Here is a 15928-nt window from a genome sequence, read left to right as displayed (position 1 = left end):
ATTGTGGGCAGTCTAAGGCACACCTGTGCACTAATCATGGTGTCTAATCAGCATCTTTATATGGCACACCTGTGAGGTGGGATGGATTATCTCAGCAAAGGAGAAGTGCTCACTATCACAGACTTAGACTGGTTTGTGAACAATATTTGAGGGAAATGGTGATATTGTGTATGTGGAAAAAGTTTTAGCTCTTTGAGTTCATCTCATACAAAATGGGAGCAAAACCAAAAGTGTTGCGTTTATATTTTTGTTGAGTATATTTATTTTTATAACACGCTCACCTCTGTTCAGTGTTGAAAATGGCAAAGACGTGTTTGCTGGACATGAAGCCCTTCTCAACATCTCTCAACTTCAGATTGTCCAGAGGCAGCATGTACTTCTTTTCTTTCTCCTGATAAACATTAAAACACAAAAATCACAGCATATAAACACCATAACAGCTATGAGTGATTTCTTCAATGTGCCGTGAGTAAGATTTTACAGTTCCAGTGGTCAGACATTTCTATTCCTTAACCTGCTGGGGCTCAAGGGCATTTTCTCGATTTTACCATACTCTCAGTAATTCCCCTTTTAAGATACTTTCTTTTATTATGATGCCCATGTTTTGCACTTCAAAATGTTCAAAACAATCTCAGCATTTTGAATGTAAGACAAATATTTGTCTAGAGTACTGACGAAAAGATATAATATTGCTCTAATCCTAAAAATATGAAATGTTGTTCAAATTTCTTTGAACCTTTGCGACTATCCATTTTTCCCAGAGGCCATCAAATATGGCCATCGGGTGTTGCAAAGGTTTTCTGTTTGCCTGGCTCAGCATAAGTCCAGTCCTATTACTGAGTCCTAAAACTCACTGGGAACTTTCTTGGGACACAGACCTTGGACAAGTTCATAGATAGTTAACCCTGACCTATTTTAAGAGGTATTTTAAGAGGTTAAAAAGTCACATTCTGCTTTTTTTTTTTGAGTGGCGGGGTGACAGCCAATCAGAATAGAGCTGCACCGTGACGTCAGTGGTTGGTCTCTCCAAAACCGCTTTGCTCTATGTGTTTAAAGTAGACCTGCATTGAAATAAATGTGGTCAGATCTCAGAAAGAAATAGCCGATATGTATTTTAAGACCCTTATGAATGCAGTAAAGTAAATCTGCAAGCCCAAATTTGTAATTCAGCAGAGAAATCGTCATTTAAAAATGACAAATTTGCAGCTAAAATTTGGCCCTCAGCAAAAACTGTTTGTACATCCGGGTCATCGCAGTGACGTCCGGCAGAAGACGAGCGCTCGCGCCTTCAGTCCGATCCCCCACTGAAACTGATTTTATCTGTTAGTAATGTTACTGTTATACACATCCTGGTTTCAGCATCCAAAAGTAAGCTGCAATAAATGTGAGATACAGCTCTGTATGCTCAGATCAGCGGCAGGGGGCGACGTTCTTCCCCAACGCCTCGCTCTCTGCCTCCGCTGTGCTTACTGAGTCTGCGTGCTCGGTAAACACCGAAGCGGCCCACTCACATCGCCCCCGTGTCTGCTGTGCAGCTGGCACCACGTCCCTGTCTACTGAATGGAGGTGCAGCCAACTTGGCAAAAGTCCAGAGACTACGCTCGCTGTTTTGATGCGGAGCGGCCGGTGACACCTGTTGCTGCAAGAAAAGACTTTCCGCAGTGCCACACGTCTCGGTAATCGGAGCCGCAGAGCTCCGTGGCCGCTGAGAGAGGTTTATATCTTTTTAATGACTTGGATTCTTTGCGGGTCCCGCCTCCGTACCCCGCGACGGTAACACCGGAGGCCAAAGACAGTAGATTTTCAATGCGACACCACTCAAACGGGCGTATGAAAAAGTACCCCAAAATAATTTTCAAGCACAAATAAAAGAAATGTATACTCACCAAACGTGCCGCAAGACAAGTTTTAAAAAAGTAGATCCTTCCGTATAAGACAAGAAAAAGGTGCAGATGCAAACTGACGTAAATCCACAAATTATAGTTGGCGCGCGCAATGCATGCTGGGATAGGGTCTTTTCCCTGACGTCTCAACAGTGTCCCGGATGTGATGACAGTTTTGCGGAGGGCTAAATTTTAGCTGTAAATTTGTATTTTTTATAAATGAAGATTTCTCCGTTGAATGACAGATCTGGGCTTGCAGATTTACTTTACTACATTCAGAACGATCTTATGTGTAAATATAAGTCATTTTTTGGTCCAAAGATCTGACTGCATTTATTTCAATGCAGGTCTACTTTAAATACATGTTTCTCATATATTATAGCGAGAAATACGAGGTCTATTAGACAATAAACCGACCCTTTTATTTTTTTTTTAACTATATGGATTTGAATGACGTACGATTCCACCAATCATGCTTGGACCCTTGTGCGCATGCGTGAGTTTTTTCACGCGTGTCAGTGACGTCATTTCCCTGTGGGCAGGCCTTGAGTGAGATATGGTCCCGCCCTCTCGGCTGAATTCCTTTGTTTCACATGCTGCTCCAGATGGCGCGCGTTGCTTTATCAATATTTTTTCTGGACCTGTGAGGAATATCCGAGTGGATACTATTCGAGAAATTAAGCTGGTTTTCGGTGAAAAGTTTAACGGCTGATGAGAGATTATGGGGTGTTTGTCGGTGTAAGGACTTCCCACAGAGCGGGACGTCCTGCAGCGCTTCCAGGCGCCATCGTCGGCCTGTTTCGACCTGAAAACATCCTAATTTAAGGCTTAATTCACCCAGGACGTCGTGAGAGAAAAGAGAAGATTCAGAAGAGGTCGGCATGAGGACTTTATGCGGACATTCCACTGTTTAAGGACATTTTTTAATGAAAGACGTGTTTTTCCTGTCGCGACCCCCCGCGGTTGGGTCCGGCCCGACATGCGACTCTGCCCGCACGTTCTTTCATTACAAAATGTCCGTTAACAATGGCATGTCCGAATAAACTCCTCATGCCGACTTCTTCTGAAAGTTCTGTTCTCTGACGACTTAGTGGGTCAACAGAGCCTGAAATGTGGAAGTTTTCAACTTGAAACAGCGAGACGCTGCCGCCTCGAAGCGCAGATCGCCGTCAGGCGCCGTGGGCCGTCCTTACGGCGACACTACCAGACCAAAATCTCTCATCAGCCGTTAAAATTTTTACCGAAAACCAGCTGAATTTATCGAATGGTGTCCACTCAGTTGTGCCTTACAGCTTTGAAAAAATTTTTATCAAACAAAGCAGCAGTCTCTGAGCCATTCCTAAACAATGAAAAAAAAAAAAATCGACGAGAGGGTGGACCACTCCTCACTCAAAGACTGCCCACAGGCGAATGACGTAACCGACAGGCGTGAAAAAACTCTCGCATGCCCACGAGGGTTCAAGCATGTCTGATGTAATCAATCAATCAATCAATCAATTTTTTTTATATAGCGCCAAATCACAACAAACAGTTGCCCCAAGGCGCTTTATATTGTAAGGCAAGGCCATACAATAATTATGTAAAACCCCAACGGTCAAAACGACCCCCTGTGAGCAAGCACTTGGCTACAGTGGGAAGGAAAAACTCCCTTTTAACAGGAAGAAACCTCCAGCAGAACCAGGCTCAGGGAGGGGCAGTCTTCTGCTGGGACTGGTTGGGGCTGAGGGAGAGTCAAATCCATATGGTTTTTGAAAAAAATAATAAGGTCGGATACTTTTCTAATAGACCTCGTAAACACTTCTAAAACTGAAGACACCATTTTGGAGCCTAATAACACTTTGGAACTCATTTACAAGACATTTAGGAGATGTTAGTATGGTGACGTAACAGGCTGGTAGCTAGCTGCAAAACTCAGTTTTGTTTGTGTGTAAATAGAACCTCTTTGTCATATATTATGTAAAAGCTAGCAAGAAATAAACACTTATAACTAAAAATAAAAATGAAAATACTATATTTGGAACCTGATAACACCTCTGGAGTCATTTACAAGATATTTTGCAGCCTTAACGTGCACATTAATTTCCACTAACTCAAGGCTAACTTCCTATGGAGTTTAATTTGTCTCATTAATACCTGTAAATGCACAGATGGTGATCCACAAATATTCCTTGATTTACACAACATTCATGCACCTCCGTGTTGGAAGTCTCACAGGACATGTTATAGCATGTCCTGCTGTTAAACAATTTCTCGAATACTCACTCAACTGAAAAGCTATCGAAAGCCGTCTGAATCTTCTGAATGGTTTTCAACACGGACATGTTTTTTTGTGGCGTGCAATGAGCAGCACCGTGCCGATGCGCGAAATCCTCCGCACGTCTTTCATTACAAAATCTCCTGTAACAGTGGAATGTGCCGCACAGGTGCTATGTCCAGCTCTCTTGCCATTTCTGTGGTAGTCACATGATGTCCCGGATCAACACAGCGTTCAGTTTAGAAATGATCTGGTCGTTCCAGCCTGTCGATGGCCGATCGGTGCGCCGCGCGCCCTGTCTTTAATATTGGAGAGATCTGGAACATTCCAAAACAGTATATTTGCAAAATAATATCTCTTCCCTGTCTGCTGCTCTTCTCATATCATTCCTTTTTGGATTAATGCATTCTATTTGTGATTAAAAAAACTAATGTTGAAAATGTCCATTGCTGCCTTGAAAAAAGAAATAAATAAAATAGTGCACCGTTCCTGAAGAAAATAATCCTTCCACATGTTTTTCCACAATAACTGTCTGTCTCTAAGAGTAAATTTAAAAAAAAAGTGCTTTTGGGTCAACAGAACCATTCTTTTAGAGTTTACAAGCCTTTTCTGGTACATTTGAGTGATGATCTGCCACTAAGACACTGCAGTCAGAGTGTAGCCTCTCACAGCAGGCAGAGAGGAGACAGACACATTCTCAGCGCACATGCTCAGTGGTGCGTAAATCTCATGTGATGCTGTCAGCATGGGAAGGAAAGTGTTAAGTGCCTATTCATCCAAAATACATGTGAGGGGCAGATCTACGGAGCACAGGTTCAATAAGACCTGACACCATCCAGATCAGAGGCTGACGGCCCGTCTGATATGGACACTTTGGCTGAAGGTAAATTCAGAAGGTGTCTGCTGACAGAGCCACTGAGGAGAGGCGAGGGCAACCCTGAGACGTCCAAACACAGGGACAAAGTCCGAGAGCTGAGGTCAAGCTCAGCTGCTTTCAGTGCACATTTTACAGTTTCTAAATGCTTGAAAAACAATGAGTTGGTGTTTTCTTTTCATAACGACTGGAGTGGTGCACTTTAATGTTTTTGATGAATGAATGGAACACTGCATTTTTATAGTGTTCTACAGTACAATCTGCCTGAGAACACGCTATGATTGAATACTACAGTTTTTGTGCCCCCCCCACCCCAAACACAGCTGTCATTTGTGTGAAGCACATTTGAATCAAGATATTAAAAGTAGTTTTCATACAAGCTATTTTTATTGTTGTATGACTGAATGATTTTCATGAATTATGCAGTAAAAAAAAAAATAAAAAATGTGTGCACAGTGCATAGAAAAATTACAGCTGAAGGCACAAATGTTCTCTACTAAATACTGTCTTATTGTTCAGCTTGTCACTCCTGGGAAACGTTAAAGGGACTTTGCCCACCTTTCTTTGGGCAAGTTACAGACATTTGCTGCAGTGTTAGCCGTGGAATCAGTCATGTCCGTATAGTTAGGTGGAACATGCGTGTCCGCATTAAAACACTTAGCTCCCCATGGCGTTCTACATGACTGACCTGAGAACTACTCAGTGTGCATGCACTAAACAATGTAACAACTGTCTATTGACTGAGTCAAAGATCGTCTACAGGACAGATCCACTTTGCAGATAAAAATTTGTAGTTTCAGGAAGTGTGTGAATAAGTCTGTGATGTTCTGTCCCCGATCTAGTGATAGAAACATGAAAAAAAAAAAAAAATACACTTAGATGCGCTGGAGTGTCCATCGACCCCAGAGGGCTAAAGTACACCGCCTCCAAGCTTTGTATGTGAGGGACGGTTGGAAAGCCTCATCCTCACTGAAAAACATCATGGGACAACAGTTGTCCTTTAACCATTTTCAAAATAGTCCCATCTTAACTGCAACACACGAGGACAGCTTATAGTTGTGTATTGCTGTCCCATGGCAAAAGAAGTCAAAATCCATCACAACAGCCTGAGTGACATCATTATCAGGTTCTCCAAAAACAAACTGGTTGAAGGGTTCAGAACTAATCGCTGCATATGAACACAGATGACTTGCGGGTTCTGTTTCACCAAAGCACTGCATAAAGACACTCTGCTACATTTGCTGCACTGAGTATTTCTATATTCCTAATGAATTTTATGTACTGAATAGCAAAGAGCATTCAGATATAAGCTCCAACGCAATGGTACCACAGACTGTCACAAAACCCCAGTGGTTGTCTGAACTCATCTTTTTAATCAATTGAACATAAAATGTATTCCAGAAAGTATTGATTTATGGGAGTTTTGGTTCCGTTAAACAATCCAAGCTCATAGGCCTCTCTGCATCCTAGAAGACACCCAGTTATTAGCAGTAGGATTAAATTCATTTTAATATTCTTTGTGGATGCCCTTAGATTAATATTCTACACAAATGTGTCCTCTGTTATAGAGTATGACTGCGTGGTAGTGTTGCGTCACCGTGCTAAGGGCCTAGGTTCATGTTCGCCTTGGCCCTTCCTGTGTATATTCTGCATGTTCTCTGTATTTGTATGGGTCTCTCCCAGGTGCTCCAGCTGGCCACTTCCAAAGCCATGCATCTTAGGTGAATTGGTGACTCTAAATTGACCGTAGGTGTGAGTGTGAATGCGTTTGTTCCCCATGACCCCTAACTGGAGTAAGCAAGTATAGAAAATGGATGGACAGATGGATGGACAGCAAAAACACACAGGCATACTTACAAAATATTCTGGGTAAGTTTGTCAACTTTACAAACAATCCTTGCAAATACGAACAATTTATGTTTTTCTTTTCGAAAAAGATCCTTACCTCTTCATCTTTATACCAAGAGAGAGACTCAGCTGTCAGGACAAACCAGTAGTCTTTGGACCCTCCCTTCATGATACTGATGTTGATAGTGAGCCAGCCTCTGCGGATTACCTGCACATGCAGAATCCAACAGTTAACTACACACTGTGAGAGGGGTTAATGTGCATGTAAAGCAGAGAGGGGGCCCACATGCACTGAAGAGGTTTTCATTCCATCCAACCACCACAACTGAAAGAGTGATTTATTCAATCATTCATTCACTTTCTGCCACTTATCCAGGCCCAGGTCACAGTAGCAGCAGACCAACCAGCTCATCTCACACTTCCCTATCTCAGCCAAGCCCTCTAACAATTCCTGGAGGATCTAGAGAAGCTCCTAAGACAGCTTGGAAATATAATGCTCTAGTGTGTCCTGGGTCTTCACCAGGGCTTCCTTCCAGTTGGACGTGCATGGAAGACCTCTCTAGGGAGACTGTCAGGATGCATCCTCACCAGATGCCCAAACCACCTCAGCTGGTTCCTTTCAATGAGAAAAAGCAGTGGCTCTAATCTGAGTCTCTCCTGGATATTCGAGCTTCAAACCCTGTCCAGATACCACACAGGAACCCCATTTCCACCACTTCTATCCATAACCTTCTGGTCTCAAGCCCAACACCTTGGGCTTGAGATCCTCGGTTCATATCCCCACCTGATTGGAAAATCACTAAGGGCCCTTGGGCAAGGTCTTTAATCCCCTACTGCTCCCGGTGTGTAGTGAGCGCCTTGTATGGCAGCACCCTGACATCGGGGTGAATGTGAGGCATAATTGTCAAGCACTTTGAGCGTCTGATGCAGATGGAAAAGCGTTATATAAATGCAGCCCATTTACCATTTAACCTTGTTCTTTCAGAAACCACCCACGGTTTATGACCACAGGTGAGGATAGGAGTGTAAATTGACTGGTAAATTGAGAGCTTTGCCTTGTGGCTCAGCTCCTTATTCACCAGGACCACCCAGTACAGCATCCATAAAAACACAAAAATCAGACGCAGCCCCGATCAGTCCATTGATCACATTGCATCTCCCCCCCAATTCATGCACAAGACCGTGAGATACCTGAACCTCCAACCTGGATAATGACTCTCCCTGAGGAGTGAATCTGATGTGGGTGTCTTTAAATGGAATGAAAATCTGCAGACTGTTGAGCCTCCATGACAAAAAACATATATATAAAAAATAGAATAGAAATGATATGATGAGACTAAAACAGCACATGCAAAAGATATTTAAAAAAAGAATAGCACAATGCAATCATAACCAGTTCTACCAGACTGACCAAAAACACTGCACAAACACAGAGATAAAACTAAACAAACAAAAGCCCAACGTCACCTTCTCTGTATCACTTTCTTTGCCAGACTGACAGACATGGAGACAGACAGAATAGATACACAACAGAATAAGAGTCTTTTCACTTTGTCTTATTTATGAAGGAGTGCTCCAGACAATTCCGTTTCAATTTATTTCATTTATCTGGTGCCAAATCATCACAAAGCTGCCTGAAGGCACTTCACATGAGTAAAGTCTAACCTCACCAACCCCCCCCCCCGAGCAAGCACACAGGCAAGAGTGGTAAGGAAAAACTCCCACTGGTGATGAGGAAGAAACTATTCCTATTCCAATTAGCTCTAGACGTTGCCTGGAGTTGCCCTTTTACACATATTGCACACAACAGAAGATTGTGACCTACTTACCCTCTGGAACCACTATGTTTGGTTCTGACAAAGGGAAACATGCCAGAGGCTGGACGTAATGAAAAGTGCACACTGAAGAACTCACTCTTCACAGTACTTCAATTTGTTATGATGACTGTGGCGTTGGCCCTTTGTGACAAGTAAGTCCTGCATAGACCCTGAGGCATGTCAATGTTGGCTTCATCTCAGAGCCTGCAACACCCTCTTGACAGATACTTCCTCACCCAAAGCTGGTACCCATTTACAGCTGGGTGGACTAGCACAATGCTGAAGAAGTGTCTTTTACAAGGACATAGACAGGAAGCATTTCTTTGAATCAAACCCAGGTCTACATATTGGTAGTCCAGCTCCAGTCCCACTCAACTACCTACTCTTTCCCTCAGTTCCTGAATTTCATCAAGTCTCTAGTTAGACATTTTGTTGGTGCCTTTCAATAAATGACTTTCCTTCACCCTTTTAACATTTGTGTTCTTCTGGTTTCATTTCTGTCATGTGACTGGAATGTCCGCTCACTTGATGCCAATAATCTAGACAATGACCTGAGTTATTCACAGATGAACTCAATCATATCAAATGTAGACTCCATGTACAGTCCATTTAATGTCCAGTCCATCTCAGTGGGGTATTTGCACTGTCACATACAGCTCCTGCAGGTAATGTAGATGGAAGTTCTGGGTTGCACTATATGTGCAATTACAATCACAGTTCTTTTACTGTCATTGCACCGAGTACAAAAGAATTGGTTGGCGTCTCTACTGTGTGCACAGACAAAAGCAACAACAAAAAAAGAAACCTAAATGTGGAGATGTAGACGTCTGCAAAACAATGCTCCATGCACAGACCTGTTAGGTGATTAGATGAAAAATCCTTCTTTACATTCTGTTCCAGTAAAATCGGCCTAAATGATCTTTATGCAATAATTTTGTAATAAATATATACGAAAGCACATTTCACAGAGGTCAACTCAAAAAGTCTGCAGAGTAGGGGATATAAACGCAAGAAAAATATATATATTTTCACTGAGAAGCAGAACCCCACGTGATCCATCTGGACCAATCACTCCTCCGCTTTCACATCCTAGCAGCATGTAAACAACATGATGAGTGCCGGCTCGCTGGTTAGGGAAGTGGTAATAAATGCTTTTTCCACCATGAATCCGCAAATAATGAGAAATCCGCCCCAATAACAGCAGCGAGGTGGATTAAGGTTGGTGATTGCTGTAAATCCTGGAGAGATGGAGTGAAGACCTTTCATGATGTCGCAGAACACCCCGACTTCAGGTTACATCCGACATGTCATCGTCATTTCACCAACATAAATTTGATGGCCAAAGTACATTAAGAGAATATTTCCTAATATTTTAGGGTTCATTGCTGACAGAGTACTTAAAAGACCCCGCTTCCTCCTTTACATGTCACTGCACAGAGCAGCAAACATACATACATTTAGTGTGTTTTTAGTTAATTGAATATATTTGTACCCAGTCATTAAATGTGATCCTCCTCAGATGCTGCTTCACTGAATGAACCACCAGCCAAAAAAAAAAAACAAACAAAAAAAAAAAACACACTTCTTAAGAAGTGGCAGTACCAGCCTGGTTCAGAAGTCAACTATTTTACCAGCAACCTGTATCATATGCAATAAAGTGGACAAGTAGATAACCGCAGTGTGTTTGTATTACATTTCATGAATTACATGTATTCTCTAAGTTTGTCTTGATAACAGTTAGGCCCAGTAACGAGCCGGTTACCTTATTAATATCAAATATTTTTGAAGCTTATGTATCAAATCAAAACACTCTGCAAGCTTTTATTTCTAACGTCTGCAAGTTGTGGCAAGAAAACTTTTCAGCTGCAACAAAATTGGCTTTGTTGTTAACATTTGTATGCCAGTACATGAATGAACATAAAAGGCATAATTATTTTGCCATCTCTGTGTGTTTTTTCAAAGGATTCTGACACTGAAAGCTATCTTTTTTTAGTCTGCAGGTTTTCCTAAATTCAAAGCAAATGATTGTTCTTCCACAGCATAAGAGGACATGATTACAGTCTTTCTGAGATGATTCAGTTGTGTTGATGAGCTCCATCGAATCATTATTGTTCTCATCACAATTAATTTAAATGCCCTTTTGGAAGATCGCTTTGTAAGGAGTAATGGAAGCTGGCATGGCAGTAACGGATGGACAGCATGCATGAAGACAACTTATTTTAAACTGTGTGCTACATCAGCCTTATAGACAAGAAAAGCAGAGAAAGCTTGATGATGTTGATTATTATTGATTTGGGTGTTTGCTATAACAGCAGAAAAGAAAACAAGAATTTAGAAATTAATGTGAATTGCAATAACATTTATGACACGCAATAGACTTTTTGGGGGGTATTCTTCTTCTGTTAACATGTAAAAAGCTGGTATTTTTAAAAATTAAAAGTTATAAGTGTTACGCTAAAGTCTACACTAGTCTAACAAGTTTAAAAACATGCAGGAAAAAAAAAGACGAAAACCAGATTACTCTCGTTTTGTTTTGTTTTTTTACTGTTTTACTATATCAAGAATAATTTGCAATATGTAAATGGATCAACAAAATATATACATGTAATTGTTATTAGTTTAAAACAATAAATTAATTATTATATTATGGCCAGCGCATGTGAGGCTGTGTTGAATCCCAAAGACAAAGCAGGAAGCCAGTCGGTCTCTGCTGATGCTCTAAATACGAGTTGGACAGGTTAGGAAACTGAAAGGTAGGTCGATAACACACATCAATCTGTATTAATTGGCACATCTAATGGAATATTTTATATTATATATATATATATATATATATATATAAATATATATATATATAAAACAATGGAACACTGCTGGCACTGCTCGTGTGCGCCATTTTCATTGATTTCTCTTGTTTGTGCAGCTTAAATGTGTTGAACCTTTCAAATTAGACATGTCTGAATTTTAATGCACAACCAGTGTTGTACATTAAAGCAGCGATGGTGAAATGCAGTAACTGATCACCATTTATTTGCTTATTTAATAATAAAATCCATAAATACCGATTAAATTATTTTTTAAAAGTCACTGCATGCTTTCTGTATTATGACGTCCACCAAGGATGCAATAACATCATCTGCATTTATTTATTTGTCTGACTTTTAGCTGGGTTACGTCAAAACTACGTCACAGATTTTGACAAAATTTTCACCACAGATTAGGGCATGAAAGACTATTAATTTTTTTGGAGGTGATCCAGATCTGGACTAGTGGACATCAGAAATCTTTGACTGCTCCTGTTTTGTTTTTTTTCTTTGAAAATAACATGTACTTGATGCATGTTGACATTTTGGGCCAGTGGTTCTCACTAATGCTCAAAATTCACATTTGTGAAAAAGTATGTTGTTTGGTCTACGACAGGCTTTCCTCTGCCAACATTTCTGCACCCACCCCAGATGTAGGTCATGGTCTCAAAAATCCAAAGGGACACTGATTACAAGGGTCCATGGTCTCAGAGGGCTTTGAAACAAGAAGGCAGGAAAGGCAAAAACAAAAGAGAAAATGAAAAACAGCACAGAATATAAATGTGGGACAAAACAACGGGCCAGAGATGAGATACGGGCTGTAACAATGACAGAGAACTAAGAGTGGCAGGGGGAAGTAACCTGGTCTCACCGTCATGGGGTCAGATTTTGATGATTTGTCTGAACATAATCAAGGAAAACAGACATTGCTCTACATAAGAAACATACAAGGAAATGTGTGGCTACTGCAGAATCCAGAAAATAAGAGCCTGTAGCAGACCAACATCATGACAATTTCATCACTGCGGTCTGACACCCAATCACACGACCCAACGTTTGAACACTGGGGGGGGACTGCTGAAGTTTCCGGAAAGGATGGCCATATTTGCTCCAGGTTTCAGCCTACCAGGTGCAGCTCCGCCGAAGAATTAAGAGAAAGGAAAAGGCAAGGAGGTCACCAAGAATCAAGGCCGAGTAAAGAGACAGAGAAAATAAAATAAGTAGCAATTAAAAGCTTTCTTCTGGGGGGGTGGGGGTGGGGGATTCAATAAAAAAAGGTATGATATCAACCTGACTAAAAATGAGAAGTCAGATGTCATTATTTGCATGATTACAATCTGGTGACAAGAAATGTGCGGCCAAAGAAAAAGAAAAAAGGAGGAGGAAGGAAGAGTCACTTTATGGGGGGGGGGGGGGGGGCAATGACCTCACTGAGACATTCTGTGGAGCTTTCAACTGAAAAGTAGTGTGACATGTCATTGTTGACTGAGCACTTCTTAGAAGCAGATACCTGATTGGGCATGACTCTCTTCTTTGTGGCGTTAGCAGCCGTCCTTTGCTGAGCGCTGCAGGAGAACCAGAACAGAACATATTCAGAACAGAACTCAGAGGAGCAAACGCAGAAAATAACCAGCGTCTGGAAGGAAGCGTTTGAACCACTGGTTTACCTGCACAACAACACTGAAGAGTCCAGATTCAATCAAATTCTATTCTTACAACTATGATCAGCTGATGTATCACATCTGGTTTTAGTCCATTTCACTTTTAAACAAATCTTGCTGACCAATCAACTCGCAGCTAGCACCTTGAAGCCATACTGCTTCCTGGCGTTATCCGTTGCACTCTGCATTTACTATATTCATACACAACAACTCCGTAGTCATACCCGTCTTATAATCATCCAATATGATTAATTTAGATCTATAAAACTCATTTGAAAATGTATTTAATGCATTTACCTAATTTGATTAAGTTGGAAAAACTGTGCAATTCCTAGTTTGCTTTCATTTATGAACCATGCGTTTCTATACATCACATGCTCCCATATCTAATCCTTGAATGTTAACACTGGGATGACAAATATGAATCAAACATTTTACAGTTTACACATTTCAGAGATCTGACCATTTTCTTCTGTAAGAAAAGTAAATAACAGGTCTTTGACTTACATGTGCAAAGGAAAAGACGACAACAAAAAAAGAACAGAGCTCTTTACTCCTCACCTTTCTGTCAATGTGCTCAAATCATAATTGATTTTCAGAACAATATTAATACAATAACATGCTTTTGGAGGGTTGTATGCATTTTCTGAGTCCCTCCGTCCATGCCCTGTTGCCCAAAATGACAGATATTCGCCCGTGTTGTGTATCTCCCTCATTTTGGGAGATACACTTTTGTCTTGTTGGCCGATACCGCACTGCTCTCCAAATTCACCAGTGCGTTCACATCAAGCTGGCTGCTTTGGCTGCTGTTCATTGTCAGATTATCCATGAGAAAATCATCTGTAATATCCATATTGGGACCAACACACACTTCTCACCTTTTCATGTCTGCGGACAGTTCTTGGGTTGCGCATGATATGACGTCATCAGTTTATGCACAACGGGCGGGTATTGGGATACCCGCCCGTTACTGCGGGCAGTTATAGACAGGTAGCATAAATGTAAATCTATGCTACCGGCCCAGCAACGCCTCAGTAAGTGATAATAATAGGTGGTATTTTCTGCTGGTGCTATTAAATATATATTTGTGGCCAGGCACTGGTGAGATTAGTATGTTTTTTTTAATGTTATAGGTTGTATAATTAATTAATCAAAATTAACTTTGGGAAGTCCAGACCAAGACCGTGACCAGTTCTGATGGAGGGAGTTGAGGTGGAGGCTGTGGAGCCTACAAGTGGAGTTTTTTTATTTGTATCTCCTCAGATGTTATTTTTTACATGTAGTACTCAAGGCTGTCTTTACAAAACCTGCAGACAACATGTTCCAGGTGATGCTTCCTGCCTTGAAAAGGAGCCACTGCAACAATATTTATACACCACAGTGTGGTTTTGATCACAGCAACAGTAGGTGTGTCCTGGTTTCTCTGCCAACATGGTGATATCATGCAAGTCCAAAGACAAGTTGAAAAAGAATAAAACATCCGACAGGATACATCAGGTACTAGAGTCCAGGAAATCGGCCGATATGTTCAAGTCTCTGTTGATCCAGGCAAAACTAAAACTTGTAATCAAAGCATCATTTCCAGTCTGCAAGTTGCATCTTACTTGGCAAATCCAATGAAGTCTTCATGGTTTGTGTTGATGTAGGAGAGCTCAATGTCAATCAGCAGCAGCACCTGACAACCAAATATGGAATCTTATCTTCCAATGTAAAATTTCAATAACATACAGCTTGTGGCTTATGGTGCGTCACTGACTACGTTTACATGCAGCCAATAACCCTTTCATAACCGGAATATTAGCAATAAACCGGTTGCGCATGGCAAAAACCCGAATATGCTCATATTCTGGTTTTTAAAAACCTGAATAAGACCCCTGGGTTACTCCTTTTCTAACCCGAATATCAGGTCATATAAACCCGCATCGGGATATCCCCATAGAAAGCAACATTATTTTGTGTTCTGTGCATGTCCTATCCGCAAGGAATCTTGGTCTTTTGAGTATGCCAACTACTTGTATGCGGCGCGCGCAACAGGCGTCCTTATCAGGCGGGCCGGTCGCGGCACGTGATTGCTCTCACTGCCTCCGATGCGCTTACTGAGTCTGCGGGCTCAGTAAACGCTGCACCGGCTCACTCACACTGCCCCCCTCTCTGCTGTGCAGAGCTGCGCCAACTCTGGCAACAGGTCCAGAGACTACGCTCGCTGTTTTGATGCGCTCCAGCAGCCCGCAAGGATAGATTTCTTGCGGAAAAATCCACAGCGCCGCAGGGTCTCGGTATACCGCAGCTACAGAGCTCCGTGGCCATGGCATGGATTCTTTGCGAGTCCCACATCCGTACCCCCGGAGGCAGTGAGCGAAGGGAGAGCACGTGCATTGTGTTTTGTTTATAATCTTCTTGCCCAGAAGAAAAAAGAGAGTGTTTACACAGGAGAGAAAAGTGAGAAAATGTTAATGCCTGTTTGGGAAAAGTGTATAAAGTGTGTAGTGAGGGGTTTTACAGCCTTAAAACATCTATAATAATTGTAAAAACTAACGCTGACTACTTTGCGGATTTCGCCTATTGCGGGTTATTTTCAGAACGTAACTCCCGCGATAAACGAGGGACCACTGTACTTCATTAGTATCGTGAAAGACATGAATATAAAGTCTTTTATTGATGGTAGAAAGTACAGAGATAGCGACATTTACAAGAAGGTGGCCAAACGTTAGAAGACGTGCGTCGCTGTTTAGATGGGGATATTCCAAATGATACCAATGACCATGTCTGCTTAAGGTTATTCCTAAT

The 15928-nt window shown here is 41.6% G+C and overlaps 1 protein-coding gene across 5 annotated transcripts in view; it reads right to left on the bottom strand.

Annotated features, from left to right (window-relative positions):
- Window positions 1–15928, bottom strand: part of LOC117525655 (dynamin-2-like) — a 138618-nt gene that overhangs the window by 27103 nt on the left and 95587 nt on the right. For all 5 annotated transcript variants that reach the window (XM_034187569.1, XM_034187567.1, XM_034187566.1 and 2 more), the window contains exons 12-15: window positions 14746–14816; window positions 12991–13045; window positions 6957–7067; window positions 282–391 (exon numbers count right to left, since the gene is read on the bottom strand). In XM_034187569.1, the coding sequence (XP_034043460.1) occupies window positions 282–391; window positions 6957–7067; window positions 12991–13045; window positions 14746–14816 (347 nt within the window). The remainder of the gene's footprint in view (window positions 1–281; window positions 392–6956; window positions 7068–12990; window positions 13046–14745; window positions 14817–15928) is intronic.

The sequence above is a fragment of the Thalassophryne amazonica genome, chromosome 15 (assembly GCF_902500255.1).
Source record: "Thalassophryne amazonica chromosome 15, fThaAma1.1, whole genome shotgun sequence".
NCBI lineage: Eukaryota > Metazoa > Chordata > Actinopteri > Batrachoidiformes > Batrachoididae > Thalassophryne > Thalassophryne amazonica.
Note: the sequence above shows the minus strand (reverse complement) of the source record. Positions and strands in the feature narration are given on the sequence as shown.